The 23,551-nt window shown below is 46.9% G+C and overlaps 1 protein-coding gene and 1 non-coding gene across 2 annotated transcripts; one reads left to right on the top strand and one right to left on the bottom strand.

Annotated features, from left to right (window-relative positions):
* Positions 1 to 1,022: 1,022 nt before the first annotated feature.
* Positions 1,023 to 23,430, top strand: RFC2 (replication factor C subunit 2). Its single transcript, XM_066382410.1, has 11 exons — positions 1,023 to 1,155; positions 3,975 to 4,044; positions 6,615 to 6,656; positions 6,980 to 7,086; positions 10,901 to 11,002; positions 12,231 to 12,331; positions 17,176 to 17,333; positions 17,574 to 17,639; positions 19,571 to 19,651; positions 21,169 to 21,282; positions 23,262 to 23,430. The coding sequence occupies exons 1-11, from the start codon at positions 1,049 to 1,051 to the stop codon at positions 23,370 to 23,372; spliced, it is 1,059 nt and encodes a 352-aa protein (XP_066238507.1). The 5' UTR covers positions 1,023 to 1,048; the 3' UTR covers positions 23,373 to 23,430.
* Positions 9,615 to 9,720, bottom strand: LOC136404642 (U6 spliceosomal RNA). The gene has a single exon (XR_010751362.1). It is a non-coding gene; the product is annotated as a U6 spliceosomal RNA (small nuclear RNA).
* Positions 23,431 to 23,551: the final 121 nt, after the last annotated feature.

The raw sequence follows: 23,551 nt of genomic DNA, 5'->3' as shown, positions 1-23,551 counted from the left end.
CTCTCAAGGCACAGCTGCTGGACCAGAGCTCAAGACCACACAACCCCTCACTGTTATCTTGTTGCCCCAATACCACCTCTGTGTGCTGTAAATATTAATTATTAACCATCCTGTATCCACCAATTAAAAGAAGTGTTTCTTTATTTTGCCTTTTTATCCAATTCTAGAGATTTCTCCGCTTTGCTTTCTCCTGCCCCCTTAATCTACCAAAGGATTTCAGGTAATAGTAAATGATAATCATTCATATTTTTATTTATTATTCATTATTATAACATTTGAGTTATGGGAGAAAAGATTAGTAAACAGGTAGAAAACCAGCCAAAAGAATGCTCAAATCACCTTGAATATGAAGTACGTATTTCTCTGAAATGTAACTGAGTCACATCTTACAGAGTGGATAGTTGTCTCCTCTGCAAAATGGGAGCAATTCCCATCTTGCAGCATCGTGAGAAATTTCCTGTTAATAGAAGTCAAGTTCCAGGGCGCACGCAGGAGCCCATCAGCAGGAAGCTGGTATTGCATGGGAACATTCTGAGCAATCGGGTAAAACCGGGCACCGGTAGGTTCCAGACGTCGGCTTTCTGCCACCCAGCATGTCTGGACCTCACTCAGTCCTTGTTCGTATCCGCCGCCGGGTAATGCGTTTGGACGGACCATCCATAGGCTCCTCTACGCACCGGGCAGCACAACCCGGCGCGCGGCCCCATCTGGCTCAACTGTTCTACGGGACACGAGGAGAGGGCCTTCCAACAAGTCACACAAAGACGAAAACTGCGAACGTCCCTTCCTGGAGGGAGCTACCTGCCTTCTCCGAAGGTAACGCAGTCGGGTCTGGCCTTCCTCTCCCAAGCCCAACGCCAGCTCTCCCATAGCAACCGCGGTCTCTAGCAACAGGCTACTCGCCACGCTAGTGTCCTCTGCGCAGGCGCAGAAAAGGGGAGCCGCCCGGCTTCCGCTCGGATTCCGTATCCCTAGCGTCCCCGGGGCGGGACTTGCGTCATGACACAATGGGGCGGGGCCTCGGGCGGCGGGAAGGGGCAGCGGGAGAATGGAGGTTCAGGAGATCCGTGGTGGCGCGGAAGAGCTCGGGGCCCAGGACCCTGGCCGGGCCCCCAGCAAGGCCCCCAGCAGCGCTGGCCACTACGAGCTGCCGTGGTGAGGGCCCAGGCCATAAGTGATGGGTGCTCTGGGGTGGTAGATGGGCAAGGGGTGGGTCGTGTCCCAGGGGAACCCAGGGTCGGGAGCTCGGTCCCGGGCACCTGAGCGGAGCTGTAGCCTTCAGGGAGGCGTCCAGGAGATTATTATTTGAAGAGGGCGAGGGACGTGGGTCGCTGAGCCCACCTGGGGTCGAGAGTGGCTGATTTGACATCTGGAAGCGGACTGTCGATCTGGACATTGCTAAATATGATCCTAGCAGTCCACTGTGATCACCCGCTCTGCGCTAGTACGGGGGCGACTCCGATGGTCACTTGGCGGGAAGCGTCGGATGCAGGTTCGGAATTACGGGCTGTGGAAGGCACCCGCTTCCTTTCCGTGGCTTGCTCCTGTTAAATAGCAGCATCCTGGATAGCTGAGAGGAAGTGGTGACTTGGGAAGTCACCTGCCCCTGGCACAGGTGTGGGGCGGACTCTCCCCTTGGGTCCCACCACCTGTGAGCACCTCTCAGAACTCTCCAGGGCACGTGTAACAGTTTACACGCTGTCCTCTGTGTGTTCCTATTTCTGTAGCCCACCCCTCTTCTTGATGAGAACAGACACCTAAATGGAGCCTGTATAGTTTATTGGAATATCTACAGCTGCACTATGCAGTCCCCAGCCACTAGCCACACGAGTCTGTTAAGCCCTGGAAATGAGGCCAGTCTGAATTGAGATGGTCTTTAAGTGTACAATATACACCTGGATTTTGAGAACTTAATATTCAGAAAAACTTAGTGACTTTTATATTGATTACATGTTTAGAATGACAATATTTTGAATATGTGAGGTTCAGTAAATTATATTATAAAAAATTAGGCCTGACCTGTGGTGGCACAGTGGATAAAGCGTCGACCTGGAAATGCTGAGGTCGCCAGTTCGAAACCCTGGGCTTGCCTGGTCAAGGCACATATGGGAGTTGATGCTTCCAGCTCCTCTCCCCTTCTCTCTCTCTGTCTCTCTCTCCTCTCTAAAATGAATAAATAAAATAAAATAAATTAAAAAAAATTAACTATTCATCTGCTTTTTGTTCATTTTATCTTTTTCAGTGTGGCTCTCAGTTTAAAATGACCTATGTGGCTGGCATTATATTTTTCATGCACAACACTACATACTTAGGATACTTCAAGTATACAAAACAAACTCTGCTGTCATGGAGCTTCCATTTGATAGGGAAAGACAAAGTAAAATAATAAGTAGATGTATATTTGATGGTGAAAAGTGCTGTGGAGTAAATAGCTATGGTGTTCAGGGAAGGCCTTTGATGAGATGACATTTGAACAAAGACCTGAACTCAGGGAGTAAGACATATGACTGTGGAGAAAACTTTCAGATAAAGGAAGCTATGAAGATCCTGAAGAGGAGTGTCTTTGCCTTGTTCAAAGTCCGGCTCAAATTTAAGCTCGTAATATTCCCAGGTGGTGATTCTCTTCCTCCTCTGGGCTTCCACAACTCTTGGTTGGTTTGTTTGTTTTAGAAAGGGGAAAGGAGAGAAAGAGAGAAATACTGATTTGTTGTCCCACTTATTTATGCATTTATTGGTTGATTCTTGTATGTACCTTGATCGGGGACCGAGCCTGGAACCTTGGTGTTTCTGGATGATGCTAACCAACTGAGCAACCCAGCCAGGGCCTTCTAGCTCTTGATTTCTATAACAAGTTTAGCATTGTAGTAGGACTTGGCTAAGTTCTACCTCCCTGCCATTGGGAAAGCCCTTCAGAGCAATAACTATGTCTTACTTATCTCTGTATCTTCTGCTTTCCTGCCCTTGAGATTTCTAACTCCTTTCACAGTGTTTAGCATCTGGAAGGGACTGGATATGAAGAATAAACAAGTAGGAATAAGCATGCTCCATCTGCTGGTCTAGGAGGAGAGCTTTCTCTTTATTTCCTGTAGTATATGAGAAACAAGCTTCTCTGCATGCTGTTGCTTCTGGAGCACAACCAGTACCTGCATAATAAATCAAGGAATAGCCCTGGCTGGGTAGCTCAGTTGATTAGAGCATTGTCCTGAAGTGCAGAGGTTGCTGGTTTGATCCCTGGTCAAGGGACATACAGGAACAGTTCAATGTTCCCGTCTCTCTCTCTCTCTTTCCCCCTTTCCTCTCTCTAAAATCAATAAATAAAATGTTTTTAAAATAAATAAATTAAGGCGTATTGTAAAGGACAGAGGAAGTCCTGACTGTCAAATCATTTCAAATTTACTGCCACTTCTATTCTCACTGAAGAAAGTCATTTTCTTGCATAGCATAGCCTGCTTATTTATTTAAAAGAGAGAAGTATCATAGTAGTGGTCTGACTAGGCCACTAGCCTGTCCATTCCACATAGGGTCACAGGATAGTCCTATGGTTTCTGTCTAGCCAGCCCTGCTGTGCATCTCGCCAGGTCTGCAGAAACTGGTAGGTAAGAGATGAGAAGGGGACTTGGATGTACCAGTGTCTGTCAGATCAAATGATGTCAGTGCTGTGTGTGCTGGACCTCTGTTGTGACAGGCAGACTGTGTTGCTGCACAGTGTCACATCGGTCCAGATGGCCTGCTCTGGCCCTTCTCCAGCAACAACAGGTATTTCTGTGCTGTGGTGGGTTTGAAGCCTCTGGTGTGTAATTTTCATGCATATAACTTTCAAATGGCAGTTGCGCACCCCCTTAAATTGAAAACCTGCAGCCATTTGGTGTATTTTTATTGAATATATCACCCGACAAAGCTCTCAAGATTGCTACCCTTTTGTGTAGAATGAAAATAGCTATGTCAACATCTTTATGCTTTTTTCTTAAAAACAGGGTTGAGAAATATAGACCGGTAAAGTTGAATGAGGTTGTTGGGAATGAAGACACTGTGAGCAGGCTGGAGGTGGGTGATTTTTTTATAGATGAACTTGTATCACATTATTGTGTCTTGATAAGCTCAAAGCATTTGGAGGAGGACAGCTAAGGTGGGGGATGGGGTGAACCACAGATCCAGAAGAGTTGAGGGAATGGGAGGCATTCAGTTTGGAGATGACTAGAAGTGGGGGTAACTTCAGATGTTTAAAGGGCTGGCTTATTGGAGAGGGATTATCAGACTTATATTCTTCAAGAGCAAGGGTGGCAGACCCTTTCTGTAAAGGCCAGTTAATAGATACCTTAGACTTTTTGCAATAGGTATCTACTGACAAATATTCTTTGTTCATTTTTTAAACAATCTTTAAAAAATGTGGAAGTGCCTGACCAGGTGGTGACGGAGTGGATAGAGCGTTGGCCTGGGATGCTGAGGACCCAGGTTCAAAACCCTGTAGTCACCGGCTTGAGTGCAGGCTCATCCAGCTTGAGTATGGGCTTGCCAGCTTGAGGTCACCAGCTTGAGCATGGGGTCAACGGCTTGAGCATGGGATCATAGACATGACCCCATGGTCTCTGGCTTGAGCCCAAGGTTGCTAGCTTGAGCAAGGGGTCACTAGGTCGGCAGGAGCCCACCCCACCCTGTCAAGGCACACATGAGAAGCAATCAATGAACAACTAAGGAGCCACATATATGAGTTGATGCTTCTAGTCTCCCTTGCTGTCTGTCTCTCTCTCTCTCTTTCTTTCTGTCTCTCTCTTGCTTTAAAAAAAATGTGAGCCTGACTAGGCGGTGGCACAGTGGATAGAGCATCAGACTGGGATGCAGAGGACCCAGGTTTGAAACCCCAAGGTCGCCGGCTTGAGTGCAGGGTCGCTGACTTGAGTGTGGAATCATAGACATGACCCCATGGTTTCTAGCTTAAGCCCAAAGGTTGCTGGCTTGAAGCCCAAGGTCGCTGGCTTGAGACCAAGGTCGCTGGCTCGAGCAATGGGTCACTCACTCTGCTGTAGCCCCCGGTCAAGGCACATATGAGAAATCAATCATTGAACAACTAAGGAGCTGCAACAAAGAATTGATGCTTCTCTTCTCTCTCCCTTCCTGTCTGTCTGTCCCTATCTGTCTCTCTCTGTCTCTGTCACCAAAAGAAAAAGAAAAAGTGAAAGCCATTTTTAGCTAAGGTTCTTATAAAAATGGACCTCAGACTGTATTACCCCCACTTGCTCCATGCCCCTTTCACCAGTTTGCCAACCCCATCTAGAGGGACTAAGTGACAAGGCAGCTGGCTTCAAAACGGGCAGGCAGAAATGTTTAGCACTACAGCAAGCTTTGAATTTCTAGCCATAAAGGTCTTTAGGCAGAATCAAGAGGCCCAGCTATTCGAGACATGACAGAGACAGTCTCTGTAGTAATTGGGGCATAGACTTTAATAGCTAATGAGATATTTGTTTATTTTACAAATTAATTTATTTTACAACATTTAAGTATGTTCTCTGAGCCAGATATGGTGCAGTGTTAGAACCTATTGATATGAAGGTGAACAGAATAGACATGATTCCTGCCTGAGTAAAATTATTAGTCTGATGGGCAGCATTAGAGCCATCAGGCAATGTGCTAAGCACTCTGCTGGAGGAGGTATGGGGGGCTGTGGGAGCACATGGGAAGAGTTTAGGGAGGAGCTAACCTGACAGTATCTTCATTCCCAAGTGCAAGAAGTGAAACCAAAGCTTGAGTGGGAGTTAGCCAGACTTGGAAGGGAGGGGTGGAGAAAATAGAGGTAGCAGGAATAGCATGTGCAAAGGCCCGGAGGTGAAAAAGCTTGGCTTGTTCTTAAGGGGTGGGAGGTAATGCCATCTGATGGGAATAGTGCAGTACGTGTGTTGTGGGGTGGAGAAATGAGCTGGTGAGGTTGGCAGGATTTAGACTGGGCAGGGCCTCATGGGCCATGTTTAAGAGTTTGGGTTTTGCGCCCTGACCAGATGGCTCGGTTGGTTAGAGCCTCATTCTGAAGCCTGGAGGTTGACGATTCGATTCTCGGTCAGGAACAGATTGATGCTCCTGTCTCTCCCTCTCTCTCCGTCCTCTCTCTAAAATTAAAAATAAAAATAAAAAGTTAAAAAAAAAAAAAGAGTTTGGGTTTTGTGATGAGGGGAGTGAGGAGTCATCTAAGGGTTTCAGGCAGGTAACACTGTTTTAATTAGATATGTGTTTGAGAAAATTGGTTTTGGTTACAGTAAGGGAAGTGGATTGAGGTGGGGCTAGATTAGAGGCAGGGAGACTAGGAATGACTAAACCGGTGTAATTAAGGGGCTGTGTGGGGTGAGGAGGAAGGTCAAGTCAAGGATGACAGTGACCTCCTTGTTCCTGGCTTGGGTGATAGGGTTGATGGCGTTGATCGTCCGTGGAAGGGGAAATGTGGATGGGGCCTCAGGTTTGTAGACAAAAATGAATTCACTTGTGAATATGCTGAGATGGGAGTTCTGTGGGGCATCCATAAGGAGAAGTTTGTGGCCACGTTTATTACACAGGCCTGTGTGGCTGGGGAGGTTTGGCTCCTTAAGGTTTACAGGTTAACCAGTTTTAATGAACATTTCTTCCTTCAGGTCTTTGCACGAGAAGGGAATGTGCCCAATATTATCATTGCTGTAAGTACTCAGTCCTGGCCCTGGTGGACATCTTGAAGTCTCATTTTTGCTTCTCTCTGAAGTGCTTTCTTGTGCGCAGAGCTTCCTCTTCAGAGAGGCCTGTTACTACCAGAGCTCTTACCTACCCCTCTGCAAAGGAAAACATTTCACCTGTGTTGGTCAGGCGGCCTGTGCGTTGGTTGCTGTGTTGATTTGGTGTGTGCCGTGGGTTAGGGTCGAGGATTCGAGGGGGAGGCAGGTACAGGAAGTGGTGGACAGCAGATCAGGAGCTCTGTTAAGTTCATTCTATGGCTCGAAGCACTGACTGGAGCTCTCATTCCTAGGGCCCCCCAGGAACTGGCAAAACTACCAGCATCCTGTGTTTGGCACGAGCCCTTCTGGGCCCCGCTCTCAAGGATGCCGTTTTGGAGCTCAATGCCTCAAATGACAGGTACGTCTGGGAGTTAGGACTGAAGACCAAGCATGTTTTACATTTTGAATTGTTATAGAAGCAGCCTTTTTCCCCCCGCTCTGTGTTGTCCACGGAGCTTGCCTGGCCAGCCTTGCATTTTCTTTTAATCGTTATCTTCCCAGTGAAAGAGAATGAGAATTGCTTTCTCATCGCGGACGCATCATAGGTACTTGACTTGACGGCTTAGAGTTTATAATGGAAATTTAATGTATTATTTTTAACTGTGGTAAAATACACATGACGTAAAATTGGCCATCTCATTTTTAAGTGTACAGTTCAGTAGTGTTAAGTATATTCACGTTGTGCTGCCAATCTCTGGAACTTTTTCACCTTGCAGAACTGAAACTCTACTCACTCCCCCTCCCCCTGCCTCTGGCAAGCACCATTCTACCTCTGTATCTATATGAACTTAACTCTTATAGAGGCCTCACATAAGTGGTTTCATCCAATAGTTGTCTTTCTGTGACTGGCTTATTTCACTTAGCACAGTGTCCCCAAGGTTCATCCATATTGTAGCACCTGTCAGACTCTTTCCTTTTTAAGCCTGAATTATATCCCTTGGTAAGGCTAGCCCACCTCACATTTTGCTTGTTCATTCATCCATCAACAGATACTTGGTTGCTTTCATCTTTTGTGGTTTTTTTTTGTTTTTTTTTTTGTTTTTTGTTTTGTTTTTTTTTGTATTTTTCTGAAGCTGGAAACAGGGAGAGACAGTCAGACAGACTCCCACATGCGCCCGACCAGGATCCACCCGGCACGCCCACCAGGGGCGACGCTCTGCCCACCAGGGGGCGATGCTCTGCCCCTCTGGGGCGTCGCCATGTTGCGACCAGAGCCACTCTAGCGCCTGGGGCAGAGGCCAAGGAGCCATCCCCAGCGCCCGGGCCATCTTTGCTCCAATGGAGCCTTGGCTGCGGGAGGAAGAGAGAGACAGAGAGGAAGGAGGGGGTGGGGGTGGAGAAGCAAATGGGCGCTTCTCCTTATGTGCCCTGGCCGGGAATCAAACCTGGGTCCCCCGCACTCCAGGCCGACGCTCTACCGCTGAGCCAACCGGCCAGGGCCTGCTTTCATCTTTTGTATATATGCTGCCGCTTTCATCTTCTGGATATTGTGAAAATGCTACTGTTGTATAAACACGGCTGCACAGATATGTTTTCAAAACCCTCCTTTTAATTCTTTCGGATATGTACTTAGAATTGCTGGGTTACATCTGGTAATTCTGTGTTTAATTTTTGGGGAACATCCATGCTGATTTCCATAGTGGCCACATCTTTTTGCGTTCCCCTCAGCAGTGCTCAAGAGTTCCGGTTTCTTCACAGCCTCTCAGACACTTGTTGTTTTCTGGTTTGTGGTTGTCAGTAGCCATCCTAGTGGCTTGTTTATTTATTTATTTATTACTTTTAATATTTTAAAAATTAATTTATTGATTTTTAGAGAGAGAGAGAGAGAGAGAGGAAGAAACATCAATTTGTTGTTCTACTTATTTATGTATTCATTGGTTGATTCTTGTGTGTGCCCTGACCGGGGATGTTGGCATATCGGGATGATGCTCTAACCAACTGAGCTACCCGGTCAGGGCACCAGTTTACTTTCTAGCTATGAAATACTAGAGGATTGTAAAATGAGCACATGTTAAATAAAAGGTCTTCAAAGTCTGTCTTTCATTATTCCTTGAGGATATAGTTCTCTACTCTTTGGCATTGTCTTAGTGTTGAAGATCTATGTATATTTGACCAGGTGGTGGCGCTGTGGAAGATTCCATGTATACAGTACTTGATATAGGCAGTGTCCTTGGAATGCAACTAACTTCTCACCAGCTGTCAGGAATAAGCCTATAATCAATCCATTTTATTAATGCTGATTCTTTTCATTACCTCTGTTCTTCTTGCACTTGCATCATCAAACTATTATTTTTGAAAACTGATGGCTCATAATTTTGTTGAAGAAAGAATGGCTCATCATTGCAAAATATTTTCAATTTTAGATTTATAAACACCTATTTGAATGCTCAATACAATAACTGTTTTCCATTTCCATATCATTTGTTTCCTTCCAATCAAGTTTATGTACAAACCTGCCTTCAGCTTTTGATCACTTACAACCGGTACTGTATAAGTGTTGGTCTACACATGTCATAAAAAATGAAAGAATACTGTCACATAGTTTTTTATCAAAACAGAATGTCCAAGTTCTTATCATAGGATATTGGGGAATGAAGTCCTTCTTGTTGAGTGACGAACTGGATGAAAATATATTTAGTTTTTGTCCTTAGAAATATATTGTTCACTCTTTGATTCTTTTTTTTAAATTCACTTTTTATTAAAATAACAGTTAATATACAATATTATATCAGTTTCAGGTGTACAGTAAGTTATTCAACATTTATATACCTAATGAAGTGACCCCCATAGTAAGTCTGGTAATCATCTGGCACTGTACCAGGTTATTCAGTATTATTGACTGTATTCACTCTGCTGTGTATTATATCCCCAGAACTTAATGAGTTTAAAAATATGGAATATTTCATGAATTTGCATGTTAATCTTGTGCAGGAGCAATGCTAATCTTCTCTGTGTCATCCAGTTTTCATAGATATGCTGTCAAAGCGAGCACACTTCTTAATTCTTAAGTTTGAGAAAATGCATCTAGGATTTTGGCATCTGAGGAAACATGGTCGGCTGTGTTGCCTGTCTGATCACTTCACCATCATTGAAGTCTCGAGTGCTATGTGTTTCTCTGTAGTCATTTTCTGATTTGTCTAATTGTGAAGCATCTTCCTGTCATTTTTTTTCTCTTTGACATTGTGGGTGGAAAATGAAAAGCTCTGATTTTTTTAGTTGTGGTCAATGAAAACTTTAAAAAAGAGAGCAAAGACGGTGTATCTGAACTTCCTTTTATGTCTTCTAAAAAGACAACGCGGTACCTCAAACAACACAAAAAAATGAAGGATAAGACAATAGTAACAGTATTTTCCCTCCATTATTGCATTATTCTTCTAGGCAATTCCTTCCTTCTGTTTTATTATTTCAGTTATTTTTAGCATAGTTGGGAATAATTGATGAGTAACAATGAAATAATTACTAAGACAATGAAACACCAAACAGTTTCAAGATATAGAAAGAATAAGATCACTTAGACCTTAAAATATATCTGATTATAAAGTGATTCAGTGGACCCATGTAATTACACGATAAAATGAGTTTCATAATATTTTAAATAGTAAGTTTTTTTGTTTTTCTGAAGACCTCAAAGAAGGAATAAAAGTAATGAAATTTCAGTTTTTTTGTTTTGTTTTGTTTTGTTTGGTATTTTTCCAAAGCTGGAAACAGGGAGGCAATCAGACTCCCGCATGAGCCCGACCAGGATCCACCCGGCACGCCCACCAGGGGGCGATGCTCTGCCGCAATCAGAGCCATTCTAGCGCCTGAGGCAGAGGCCACAGAGCCATCCTCAGCGCCAGGGCAAACTTTGCTCCAGTGGAGCCTTGGCTGCGGGAGGGGAAGAGAGAGACAGAGAGACAGGAGAGGGGAAGGGGTGGAGAAGAAGATGGACGCTTCTCCTGTGTGCCCTGGCCAGGAATCGAACCTGGGACTTCTGCACGCCAGGCCGACGCTCTACCACTGAGCCAACCGGCCAGGGCCGAAATTTCAGTTCTTATAGTTAAAATTGCTAAAAAAGGAAACTGAAAAACTAAAATTGGGTCAGTGATAATGTATGAGGGTTAAAAGTTCCCATGAAGGTAACTGAATTTGTCTCAGAAGGGTGGCAGTTAAATTCTGGCTCATTGTTTCAGGGGCATTGATGTTGTGAGGAACAAAATCAAAATGTTTGCCCAACAGAAAGTCACTCTTCCCAAAGGGCGACACAAGATCATCATCCTGGATGAAGCCGACAGGTAGGGGGCTTTGCCAAACATTTTGACCTTGATCTCTAAATCTCTTACTGAGCTTTATTAAATCCAGAGAAAAAGCTCCAACCTTTGTACTTTTGTGGTATATTTGCTTATCTTCAAAAGCAATTGAATAGGGAGCCAGAGCTCTAACCCCATTTTAATTAAGTAACTTACAAACGTTTGTCTAAGACAAATATTAATGTGTTTTTTCCAGCATCACTTATAGTAAGAATGATTTAGATGTCACTTTGTTTTATTGTGGTAAAATACACATAACAAATTTTTTATCCATTTTAGTGTATAATTCAGTGACATTTAGTGCATTCACAATGGTATACAGCCATTACCAGTATAAATGAAAAGTTTTAAATGATATTAAAGGAAACCAGTAACTCATTCTTTGAAGAAAATTTAGAAAATGTTAATGTCTTGCTTTATTTTCTTTTTCTGTACTGTGTATTTTTACGTTGTTGAGATTATATAATTTTTATATCCTGGCTTTTCCTTTTAATTTTTTTTGTGAAGATTTTATTTGTTGATTTCAGAGACAGGAGAGAGAGAGAAAGGGGGGAGGAGCAGGAAGCATCAACTCATAGTAGTTGCTTCTCATATGTGCCTTGATCGAGCAGGCCTAGGGTTTCCAACCAGCGACCTCTGCATTCTAGGTCAATGCTCTATCCACTGTGTCACGACAGGTCAGGCTCCTTTTATGTTAAAGCAGTGTTCCATGTTATTATAATCTTACTGGGAACATAGTTTGTAATTGCCGTATTATAGTCCGTAGTTCGATGCCCCTTAATCTGTCTTACTGTAGCACAGCAATAATAGCAGTTAACCTTCATTGAGCACTTATAGGTAAGCATTTACATTATCCCAGCACACTGCTGAACACTCTCTATGTTATTGTCTCATTCAGTTCTCATCACAAACCTCTGAAGTAGGCAGTATCATTATCTCCTTATAGGTGATGACCTTGAGGCTCAGATAATTGGCCTGTGGCCCCAAAACTAGCAGGTGAAGGAGCTGCGGGGTGAACCCAGGCAGCCTGGCCCCAGAGTCTCTGCTCCATGCCTGTGTGCAGCCTGCCTGTGTAAGACCCGGACGGGGTCCTGCAGAGAGTCTGAGCATGCTTACTGAGGAGCCAGGGTTCCCAGGCTCGGTAGGGAGGGATTTGTGTCCACGGGGCCCTGGGTCACAGTTGTAAACTGCACTCTTACGTTTTTCTTCTCAGCATGACTGATGGAGCCCAGCAAGCCTTGAGGAGAACCATGGAGATCTATTCCAAAACGACTCGCTTTGCTCTGGCTTGTAATGCTTCGGATAAAATCATAGGTGAGGGGCAGCTCTGGGTAGCTTGGGGTCCACATGGTGTTCATTTTTGGCTTCTAGCAGCAGAAGAGTAGGGGCTTTGTGGTTGCCGGTTGTGAGCCAAGCACTATCCTGTATAATCAACTTTTTCATTTAATCTTATAGAATTATTTGCAGAAGTATTATTAGCTCCACATTAGAGATGAGAAAACTGGAGCCCAGAGGTTGAGTAATTTGCCCAAAGTCGTGCAGCAAGTAGAAGAGCTGGGACTGGAACCCACATCTTTCTGACTCTTGCACCATCACAGACACATGTGACATGTTGATATCCTGTGCACAGTGTCATAGTCACTGCCTGTCTCCAGACATGCTCCTGCGCTTTCTGTGTGTCTGAGTACTTGGCATGCACTGTGTCTGCACGCCAGACTTGGTTATTACCAGGAATTGCCTCACCTTTGAAACTGTATATGTGAATCTTCTTTCTGACCTGGCATTTGTCCTTTTAGTTCCCTCCTTCCCTCAACTCCCTCCCTCCTTCCGTCCCGCCCCTTCCCTTCAATCTGTTTCCTCAGTGCTTTGAGCCATCCCATCTGAGCATCTCAACTTCCTGGTGGTTTCACATCCTTCCCCTTCTGATGCAGACTGCGGGCACAGTCCAGCTTTCTCTCTCTCTCACCGTTCCTCACAGCTCTCTTGTCCCGCTGTCCTGGCCTCGCATCTGCCCTGCTAAACCGCAGTCTGTGTGAACTCGGCCCTCTGACTCCCCCTTCTCCGCCCAGGCTGCTGTGCGCTGCTGCAGACAAGCAGGTTACCAACCGAGATACCCCTAGAAAGTTGGCGGGCTCTTCGTGTTACCAGAAATCCTCTATGTCCTTTTACCTTCCCTAGATAGTCATTGTTTGTTCATTGATTTATTCAGCCATTCATTCAACAAGCATTTACTCTGTTCTCAGCTGGTGTCGGGTACCATTAGTACAGAGCATACAAAGTTTAATGAGAAATATTCTCTATCTTCAAGACATCAGAGGTGTGGTGGGGGAAACTGCTAAAAGTTCTTGATTGATGGATGTGTATGTAGCTTGTCTTCTTAGCCAGAGGTGAGACAAATCTGAGGGCAGGGGCGATATTATGCTTAGAGACACCTCCCCAGTGCATTTTGCATAGGGCCGTGTGTTAATGAGTTGCACTGATTTGAAATGGCACTAGGTGGAGAAAGCTCTGGCCCTCCCTTTTTATGAAAGTAATTGTGATGCACACAGCATTGGAGTTTCTATTTTTTTTAATGTTATTTGGTTTATTTCAAGTAATGTGGCCCCTTGTAATGTAGAAATGAGTCTTTTTTTTTTTTTTTTACAGAGACAGAGAGTCAGAGAGAGGGATAGATAGGGACAGACAGACAGGACCGGAGAGAGATGAGAAGCATCAATCATTAGTTTTTTGTTGCTACACCTTAGTTGTTCATTGATTGCTTTCTCATATGTGCCTTGACCGAAGGGCTACAGCAGACCAAGTAACCCCTTGCTTGAGCCAGCGACCTTGGGTCCAAGCTGGTAAGCTTTGCTCAAACCAGATAAGCCCACACTCAAGCTGGTGACCTCAGGGTCTCGAATCTGGGTCCTCTGCATCCCAGTCCAACGCTCTATCCACTGCGCCACCGCCTGGTCAGGCTGGGGTTATTTTTTAATTTCTAAAGGGAAATAGCAAATGTAAGTGAAATCTCTAAAGGAATTTATTTCTTAACATTAGAGGAAGATCAAATTGCTGCAGAGTTGATTTTTAAAACTTAGTAGCCTAATCTCACTGGTTCCTGGAGTCATACAGGTAGAGGGAGATATACTTTCTTTGAGGAAGGCCATGGCTGCCTTATTCTGATATGTATTTAAGTTCTGTGAATTCAGCTTTTGGAAGTTCTCAAAAGATAAAAATCGACTAAAGGAAACTTCTAGTGTAGTTGGAATATTAATTGCATTAAAACAGTGTTTTTCAGATGTCAGTCTGCCAGAAATTTTCCACAAAGAGTTAACCACCCTGCTTTAAAATACAGACTCCAGCCTGACCAGGCGGTGGCGCCGTGGATAGAGCGTCGGACTGGGATGCCGAGGACCCAGGTTCGAGATCCCAAGGTCACCAGCTTGAGTGTGGGTTCATCTGGTTTGAGCAAAAAGCCCACCGGCTTGGACCCAAGGTCGCTGGCTCGAGCAAGGGGTTACTCAGTCTGCTGAAGGCCCGTGGTCAAGGCACATATGAGAAAGCAATCAATGAACAACTAATGTGTCACAATGCGCAACGAAAAACTAATAATTGATGCTTCTCATCTCTCTGTTCCTGTCTGTCTGTCCCTGTCTATCCCTCTCTCTGACTCTCTCTCTCTGTCTCTGTAAAAAAAAAAAATACAGACTTCAGTTTCTAATTGATCTTTCTCTTGTCTGTACTGATTAACCATATATGCAAATAAGGTTCAGCTTTGAGGCTTCCTGCTTTCAGGTAACTTGAGATGGACTAACTCTTAGGAAAGCTGCTGTTGGAAAAGTCTCATCCACTAGGCCCGAAACATATGCAGCATCTGCTCAGCACCGGGCACAGCGGAGGCTACAGATCTGTGTGAGGCTCTGTCCCTGCCCTCCAGGAGCTTAGCAGATAGGAGAGGGGCTCCCAAACAGCAAGCCCTGACCCACCCAGGTCCTTCTCTGTCTGCTGACCACCAAGCCAGCCCCTCCCCAAAATCAAATTCACCGTGGTCCCTCCCCAGTGTCTCAAACTCCGACCCCTTTCCCTTGCTCCAGGTGTGTCCTCACTGTCTCCCCTTCCCTGTGCGCTGTTGTCTCCTTTCACTCCGTGCACTGTAGCCTCGACGTCTCACCCTTCCCCGAATCCCCGGCCCCTCTCATCACTCTTGCCTTTGAGTGTGCTGTTCCTTCTGCCTTTCCAGCCTAAAAACCCAGCTCAGAACTCATCTCCAGTGAGAAGCTGTCCTTCACCAGGCTGAGTTGATGATCACTGTGGTCGGGGTTCCCAGACCTGTTCCTAGAAACCTCTGTCAAGGCCCTGCTTTATTGTGTTGTAACTTTCTTGTTTATATCTCCTCATATCCTGGTAAACAGAGGCTCTGAAGAGCCACTACTTTATCATAATATTCTTTATCATAATATTTATCCATTGCATCCCCCAACCTGGGGAGGTAATTGGTCCCTTCCTTCCTTCCTTCCTCCCTTCCTCCCTTCCTCCCTTCCTTCCTTCCTTCCTTCCTTCCTTCCTCCCTTCCTCCCTTCCTCCCTTCCTCCCTTCCTCCCTCCCTCCCTCCCTCCCTCCCTCCCTTCCCCCTCCCTCCCTCCCCTCCCCCCTCCCCCCTCCCTCCCTCCCTTCCTTCCTTCCTTCCTTCCTTCCTTCCTTCCTTCCTTTTTATTATTGATTTTATTGATTTTAAAGAGAGGAAAGGAGAGAGCAGGAGAGAGACAGGAACATCAAGCCATTCCTATATGTGCCCTGACCAGGGATCAAACTGGCAACCTCTGTGCTTTGGGAGGATGCTCCAACCAACCGAGCCATCCAGCGTGTAACTGGTTTCTTTAATGCAAATCAGCTATGAGGAACACATTCCTTGAACACTGTATGAACAAAGGAGAGGCCGCTGCAGGCTGGGGAGATCTGGGCTGGCTCCATGAGGAGGGGTTTGAGAGGAGCTTTCAGTGATGGTTGGGATTTAATGGGAAAAACACCGGAGGAAAGGACATCCTGGGTGGCAGGAGCCCTTCAGGAAATGCAGGGTCTCTGTTCCAGGAGAGATGAGGTAGCAGGCGTGGAATTAGGAGGGTAGAGACAGGTGAGGCACAAAAGGGTGAGTGATGAAGTACACTGTAGCGTTAGGGGGTGGTCAAAGGGTCTGCCTTAGCAGGGAGGGGTGACAGCAAAACATTCTGAGAAAGGCCAGTGCGGCAGCAGAGAGACCAAACTGGGGCTTGGAGGAGCTGTTGTCATAATCTATGCCGAGGCTCAAGGACAGCTTCCGGAGTTCTGTATCCATCAGTCTAGCAGTCTAGTGATTCTCAGCCCTGCCTGTGGTCAGAACTTCCTGTGGCTCTTCTTTTTTTTTTTTTTTTTGGACAGAGACAGAGAGTCAGCGAGAGAGACAGCTAGGGACAGACAGGAAGGGAGAGAGATAAGAAGCATCAATTCTTTGTTGTGGCACCTTAGTTGTTCATTGATTTGCTTTCTCACATGTGCCTTGATGAGGGGTGGGTAGACTACAGCAGAGCGAGTGACCCCTTGCTCAAGCCAGCAACCTTTGGGCTCAATCCAGTGATCATGGGGTCATGTCTGTGATCCCATGCTCAAGTTGGTGAGCCCACGTTCAAGCTGGATGAGCCTGCACTCAAGCCGACGACCTCGGGATTTCTAACCTGGGTCCTCTGCGTCTCAGTGCAATGCTCTGTCCACTGCGCCACCACTGGGTCAGGCTCCTGTGGCTCTTTAAAGAAACCACACAGATGTCTTGTGCTTACCTGACTGGCTGGGACGTGACCTGCCCAGAAGGGCTCTGATGTTCAGCACACACAGTGACCTGGCGTCTGCCTGGGCCCACACTGGCTCACATGTGGGCGGCGGCACGTGGATGCCTCCATCTTGGAGAATCTTTCCATTCTGGAAACTGTGGCCAGCCAAGGCTGTCCAAGACAGTGCTGGCTGAGGCCTCAACTTGTTGCTTATCAGTTGATATTTTGAAATTTAGCCTCAATGACTCAGTCACTGGTGAGCAACTGCTGGGTAGAGAGCATGGCTGGGCTGTGCAGCTGCTTCTGAGTAACTGGAGAGCCAGCAGGGTGGCGCCACCACTGGCCAGGGGAGCCTCACTCTCCTCCTGTCTCCTTCAGAGCCCATTCAGTCCCGGTGCGCAGTTCTCCGCTACACGAAGCTGACCGACGCCCAGATCCTGGCAAGGTTAATGAACGTGATCGAGAAGGAGAAGGTGCAGTACACGGACGATGGTCTGGAAGCCATTATCTTCACCGCCCAGGGAGACATGAGGCAGGTGTGTGCACTCACTGCCACTGAGGCGCAGGCCACCTGGGCCTGCTGTGCCCCTTTAGGGGGAGGAGAGGAGTGACCGCTGCACAGAGCCGAGCAGAGCCAGAGTGGGGAACGTTGACCCACACGCTGTTGGGGCCTTGGGCTGATTGAGAGCAGCCTTGCCAGGAGGGCGCTCAGCTAAGGGAGATGGGGAAGGGCCGAGCCTGAACACCTCCCTGGACGTGTGTCTGTTCCTCCACAGGCCTTGAACAACCTGCAGTCGACTTTCTCGGGATTCGGCTTCATTAACAGTGAGAACGTGTTCAAGGTACAAAAGCTGGCTTGGGCATCACAGTCTGCAAAAGCAGTGTTGACTGGCAGGCGCTAGTGGAGTGGAGGTGGGACAGCGCTGGATGGAAGGGGCCAGACACGGTGCCACTGCTGTGGGGCTTGCCCTCGGCGGGTGGGGGCCTGCCCAGCCTCCGCCCACACCGCAGAGTTGGGAGGGCCTTTGGGATTCCCCAGTGCGCAGCGAGTACAAGTGCTGCCCACTATGTCCGGCCGGGCCCTGGCGCTCTCCCCTGTGGGCCCCGGCGCTCTCCCCTGTGGGCCCCGGCGCTCTCAGCGCCCCTCTCCTGGGTGTTCTCATCAGCATCTGTGGCTGAGGAGACGAGCTCAGGCGAGACCCTGGCTGCTGGGGGCCAGGAGGGAGCACAGCACTTTCCTGCTCAGGCTCTGGCCCCCGCCTGGGACTTTCCTTCAGCACTTCCTGTGCCCGGAGGATATCAGAGCTCTGCAAAGCCAAGGCAGAAATCTCACTTCCATATTGGCAAAGGATTTTTATTTGGGGATTACTTTTTTTTTTTTTTTGCTGAGAGAGAGACAGGCAGGAAGGGAGAAAGATGAGAAGCATCAACTCAGTTGTGGCACTTCAGTTATTCACTGATTGAATTCTCATTTGTGCCTTGGCTGGGGAAGGGGGAGCTCCAGCCGAGCCAGTGACCCCTTCCTCAGCCAGTGAGCCCTTCCTCAGCCAGGGACCCCTTCCTCAGCCAGTGACTTTGGGATCATGATGATTGCCATGCTCAAACCGGCAAACTCGGGGTTTCGAACCTGGGCCCTTAGCGTCCCTGGTAGACGCTCTATCCACTGCACCACTGTTTTGGGAATACTTTTGAAAACTTCCACATCCAGCAGCTTGGTGTTTGCTATTCCCCTTATTTGGGGGTAAGAATTGGGTAGGGCTGTCCGTGTGTTCCATCGGTAGCTCTTTCTTACCAAGTTTTTAGTAAAGAAAGCTGTGCTGAGGCCCTCTGCTTAGACCTTGGCAGTGATGTATATTCAAGGACACGAAGGGAACTTGTTTAGTCACCCATAGTGACAGTTAAGGGCTTGTCTCCTCCTGGAGCACAGCCTTGAGGGTTCTGGAAATCAGGACTTCTGAGGGAAGTTAGCTGAACTGGGAAGAGAAGGCCAAGGGCCAGTGTAGGCACTGTCTTGAGATATCAGAAAGCTTTCACTTAGATTCAGGTGCTGAGACTGCACTAGAAGGTGGGCTCTAAGGCGAAAGGGGGCGTGGCAGGGGCAGCCTGTGGGCTTGGGGAGAGCTTCCCCAGCCCCCAGCAGAGGCTGCTCTTCAGGGTGGCTGAGGTGGGGGGGGGGGAGCCAACGGTGGTTCCCGAGGGACCAGCCCAAAGACCTCACAAGTCTTTTTTTCTTTTTTTAATGTTTATTTTATCGATTTTAGAGAGAGGAAAGGAGGGCCAGAGAGAGAGACAGGAACATCAGTCTGTTCCTGTGTGGGCCTTGATCAGGATCGAACCAGCAACCTCTGCGCTTTGGGATGATGCTCTCACCAACTGTGCTATCCGGGCAGGGCCCTCCCAAGGCTCAAGTGGCTTCTAAGTGGTTCTGGGCTCTGAGATGTGACTTACAATGGCTTCAGAGCTGCCCCCCCCCCCCCGCCCCGCCCAGCAGAGATTCCTCAGTGGCCCTTGTTCATTCATCTTCTGTTGGAAAATTGGTAACATGCTGTAAAAGCCTTCCTCGCTACAGTCGGTCCACATCTGTTCCCCCTATTATTTAGTGACTTGTTTGGTGCTGAGGGGCTTTCTCCAACCTGTTTCTGTTTGCTGGAGAATTTGATAAAAAAAAAAAAAAAGTTGAGGGTTGGTTGCATAGATTGTGCGGAAGGTGATGTGTCAGGGGCGCCCCTCAGGTGGCCCCGCAGCTGTTGACGCGTCTTCTCGGTTTGGTCAGGTCTGCGACGAGCCACACCCGCTGCTGGTGAAGGAGATGATCCAGCACTGCGTGAACGCCAACATCGACGAAGCCTACAAGGTGTGCTCCCCACCCCGATGCCTGCCGGGGACCTTCCCCGTCCTTGGGTGGAGCTGGGGGAGCTCCCTGAGCTGGGACTCAGTGTGTCTCTCCTCCTCACTCTTCAAACGGTGCCAGGAGCTGTGCACCCTGCACATGAGAAAACCGCGAGAGGCTACATTCCCCTCTCGGCATCACACTGTTTAAAATAGCAGACCTGAAGTTTAAAATCATGTTTTTGCACTATACTGATATTCTCTGAAACAGGAGTTTGTCCACCGAACACCTGAGGAAGACCAGCCTAACTCCTTACTTTGCAGGGAAGCCACCTTTCTCTGTTAAGGGGAGATTTCCGCTTCATCCTCCCAGGAACTTGGGGGTAGGCATCCTGGGTCCCTGTCAGCCAGGAGGGCTTTCTGGCCTAATGATAGTCTGGTCCTGGGAGTAGGTTCCAGCGGGCACCATTGGGGTTCAAGTGACCCTCAAGCCACAGGGGTGGCAATGGTGTGATCTGAGGCCACTGGTCTGACACAGTGGGTTTCCCTGCCACCACCAAGTTAGGCTAGAAGTTGACTGAGTGGAGGGCCGGGCTAGATCTCATGTGAAATGAGTGCAAGGCAGGGAGACTGAGGCAGGGCCCCAGGCATCCAGACTGGTTCACTGGGGGGCCTGAAGGAAGCCTTCAGATTTGGGCACACAGAGCTGCCCCAGCCCCGGAATGTACCCCAGATGCCGAAGCAAAGGGAGAAACAGCTGACTGCGGCCCCCGCAGTCCCGATGGGGTGGAGTGGGGAGTGAGGAGCAGGAGGCCGAGACCACTGCTGCAGTGTCTGCCCTGGCCAGGATGTGTTCAGCCCGCCCCGCTGCGGTGCGATAGAACTCGGGCAGAAAGCTGGGGAAAGCATGGCGGATACAGGGTCCGCTGCTTCCACCCTGAGGTCTACGGGGATGATTGATAAAGTGTGTAAGGTCCCTTGGGGTTGATAGTAGACTTTGCAATACATTTTAAAATATTTGCAATATTATATTTCTGCCTGCTGGAAAAATTAAATTGTCCCCACATGATATATAGGGCAGTGGTCCTCAACCCCCGGGCTACAGGCCAGTACCGGTCCACAGAGAAAGAATAAATAACTTACATTATTTCTGTTTTATTTATATTTAAGTCTGAACGATGTTTTATTTTTTAAAAATGACCAGATTCCCTCTGTTACATCTGTTTAAGACTCACTCTTGACGCTTGTCTCGGTCATGTGATAAATTTATCCGTCCCACCCTAAAGGCCGGTCCGTGAAAATATTTTCTGACATTAAACTGGTCCGTGGCCCAAAAAAGATTGGGGACCACTGATATAGGGCATGGCCCACCAGCTCCATGGTGTTCAGCTGATTCTCAGAATCACCTGAGTTTTCTAAGGTGCTCTGTCCACTCCCAGCAGTGTGACAGGCCCAAGACTGGTGTGGCCTTAACCTCATTTCCCCTGAGTACCCTTGTCATTTTTAGAATTCAGCAGCCTCATCGTGTCCTCTTTTGTCTAGATTCTTGCTCACCTGTGGCATCTTGGCTATTCACCAGAAGACATCATTGGAAACATTTTTCGAGTGTGTAAAACTTTCCAAATGGCAGAGTACTTGAAACTGGAGTTTATTAAGGTCAGTGAATATGGCCATGCCTCTCTCCTCAAGAATGCGGGCCACGCTGTGGTTTTCTTTGTTTTACTCACAGGCCTGACACCAAGAAGATGCTCAGTGAGTGTCCCCAACATCGATGGAGGCGCTGGCTGCTTGCCTTGGGGGCCAGAAGTTTGTTTAAGCCAGTTCTGCTCAGGGACCTACTGTTCCTTAGGATGACTCTCTCTTTTTTATATATTAAAAAAAAAATTATTGATTTTAAAGAGAGAGAGAAACATCGATTTATTGTTCCACTTATTTATGCATTCACTGGTTGATTCTTGTGTGTGCCCTGACTGGGGATTGAACCCACAACCTTGGCATATGGGAGAATGCTATAACAAACTGAGCTACCCGGCCAGGGCTAGGATGACCTTCATTAGAGATTTGTTTGTTTGTTCATCTTTAAGGTCAGATTAATTGAGGTATAATTTATACAGAGTAAAATTTAGCCTCTTAGATGCATTCTGTTAACAAAATCATTCAGTCATGTAAACACAACTCTCTAATCCCCTCAAATTTATGTGCCTGTATGTAGTCAGTTCTTCCCTCTAGAACCTGGAAACCACTGATCTACTTCTGTTTGGGGGACAGAGTTTTCCAGAATGTCATACAAATGGAATCGTGCAGGAATGTAGGCTTTTGAATCTGGCTTTTATCTTTCTTTCTTTTTTTTTAATTTTATTTATTCATTTTAGAGAGGAGAGAGAGTAGAGAGTATGAGAGAGAGAGAAAGGGAGGAGGAGCAGGAAGCATCAACTCCCTTATGTGCCTTGATCAGACTAGTGCAGGGTTCTGAACCGGCGACCTCAGCGTTCCAGGTCGACGCTTTATCCACTGCGCCACCACAGGCCAGGCAAGTCTGGCTTTTTTCACTTAGCTGAATGCATTTTGGATTTGTTCTTGTTTTTGCTGCGAGTATCAGTGGATCATTCCTTTTTATTGCTCAGTAATATTCCACTGTGTGGAGGTGAGATTGCTTGGTTGAAAGGTAAGTGTAAGTTTAACTTTATAAGAAACTGCCAAACTTTTCTAAAGTGGCTGGAGCATTCTGTATGCCAGCAGCAGGGTGTGAGCATTTCAGCTGACCCACGTCCCAGCCAGCACTTGGAATGCTCAGTTGGTTTTCCAGAGCCAGTCTAATAGGTATGTAGTGGTACCTAATGGCTTTAATTTGCATTTCCCAGTAACTAATGAGCACTTTTTCATGTGCTTATTTGCCATCCAAAATCTTCTTTGATGAAACATCTGTTGAAATCTACCCAGTTTTTTGTTTGTTTGTTTGTTTTGTTTTGTTTTGTTTTGTTTTGTGACAGAGACAGAGGGACAGATAGGGACAGACAGACAGGAAGGGAGAGAGATGAGAAACATCAACTCTTTGTTGCGGCACCTTAGTTGTTCATTGATTGCTTTCTCATATGTGCTTTGACCTGGGGGCTACAGCAGAGTGAGTGACCCCGTGCTCAAGCCAGTGACTCTTGGGCTCAAGCTGGTGAGCCTTGCTCAAACCAGATGAGCCTGCGCTCAAGCTGTCAACCTTGGGGTTTTGAACCTGGGTCCTCTGCATCCTATTCCGACACTCTATCCACTGAGCCACCGCCTAGCCAGGCTGGGTTGTTTCTTATTATTGAGTTTTAAGAGTTCTTTATATATTCTGGATGCGAGTCTTTTATCGGATATGTGCTTTATAAACTTTTTAATATTGCCTCACTTTTTATATTTTTTTTGTATTTTCTTAACAGTATCTTACAAAGAAAAATCAACATCCTTTTAAGAAATACATTGGACTTCAGTTAAACATAATCCATGACAACTTAGAGTTCATTTTCTAGTTGGATTCTGAGGTCATTGCCTCAATTTTGAGTAAACCGTTAGTACAGATTTTAAAAAATAAATTCCTCCCCCGCTAATTAACCATCTTTAAATTTGATTGTTTTTGTTTTGTCTCTTTGTTTTTTCAGGAAATTGGATACACTCACATGAAGATAGCAGAAGGTGTGAACTCCCTCCTGCAGATGGCAGGTCTGCTGGCCAGGCTGTGTCAGAAGACAATGGCCCCGGTGGCCAGCTAGCGTGCAGGAGTCACTCACCGGGTTACAGGAAGCCCAGAGAGACAGGAGTCATAGCCTTCCACTCTGGGAAAAAATGCTGCCCCGACTGGCATTGGAACTTGCCTTTCTTTACCACGTCCTGTCTTCCTGGTGCTTCTGCACGTCTCCAGGAGCATCTGCATTCAGTCCCAGGCTCGGGA

The sequence above is a fragment of the Saccopteryx leptura genome, chromosome 4, assembly GCF_036850995.1.
Source record: "Saccopteryx leptura isolate mSacLep1 chromosome 4, mSacLep1_pri_phased_curated, whole genome shotgun sequence".
NCBI classification, from domain to species: domain Eukaryota; kingdom Metazoa; phylum Chordata; class Mammalia; order Chiroptera; family Emballonuridae; genus Saccopteryx; species Saccopteryx leptura.
Note: the sequence above shows the minus strand (reverse complement) of the source record. Positions and strands in the feature narration are given on the sequence as shown.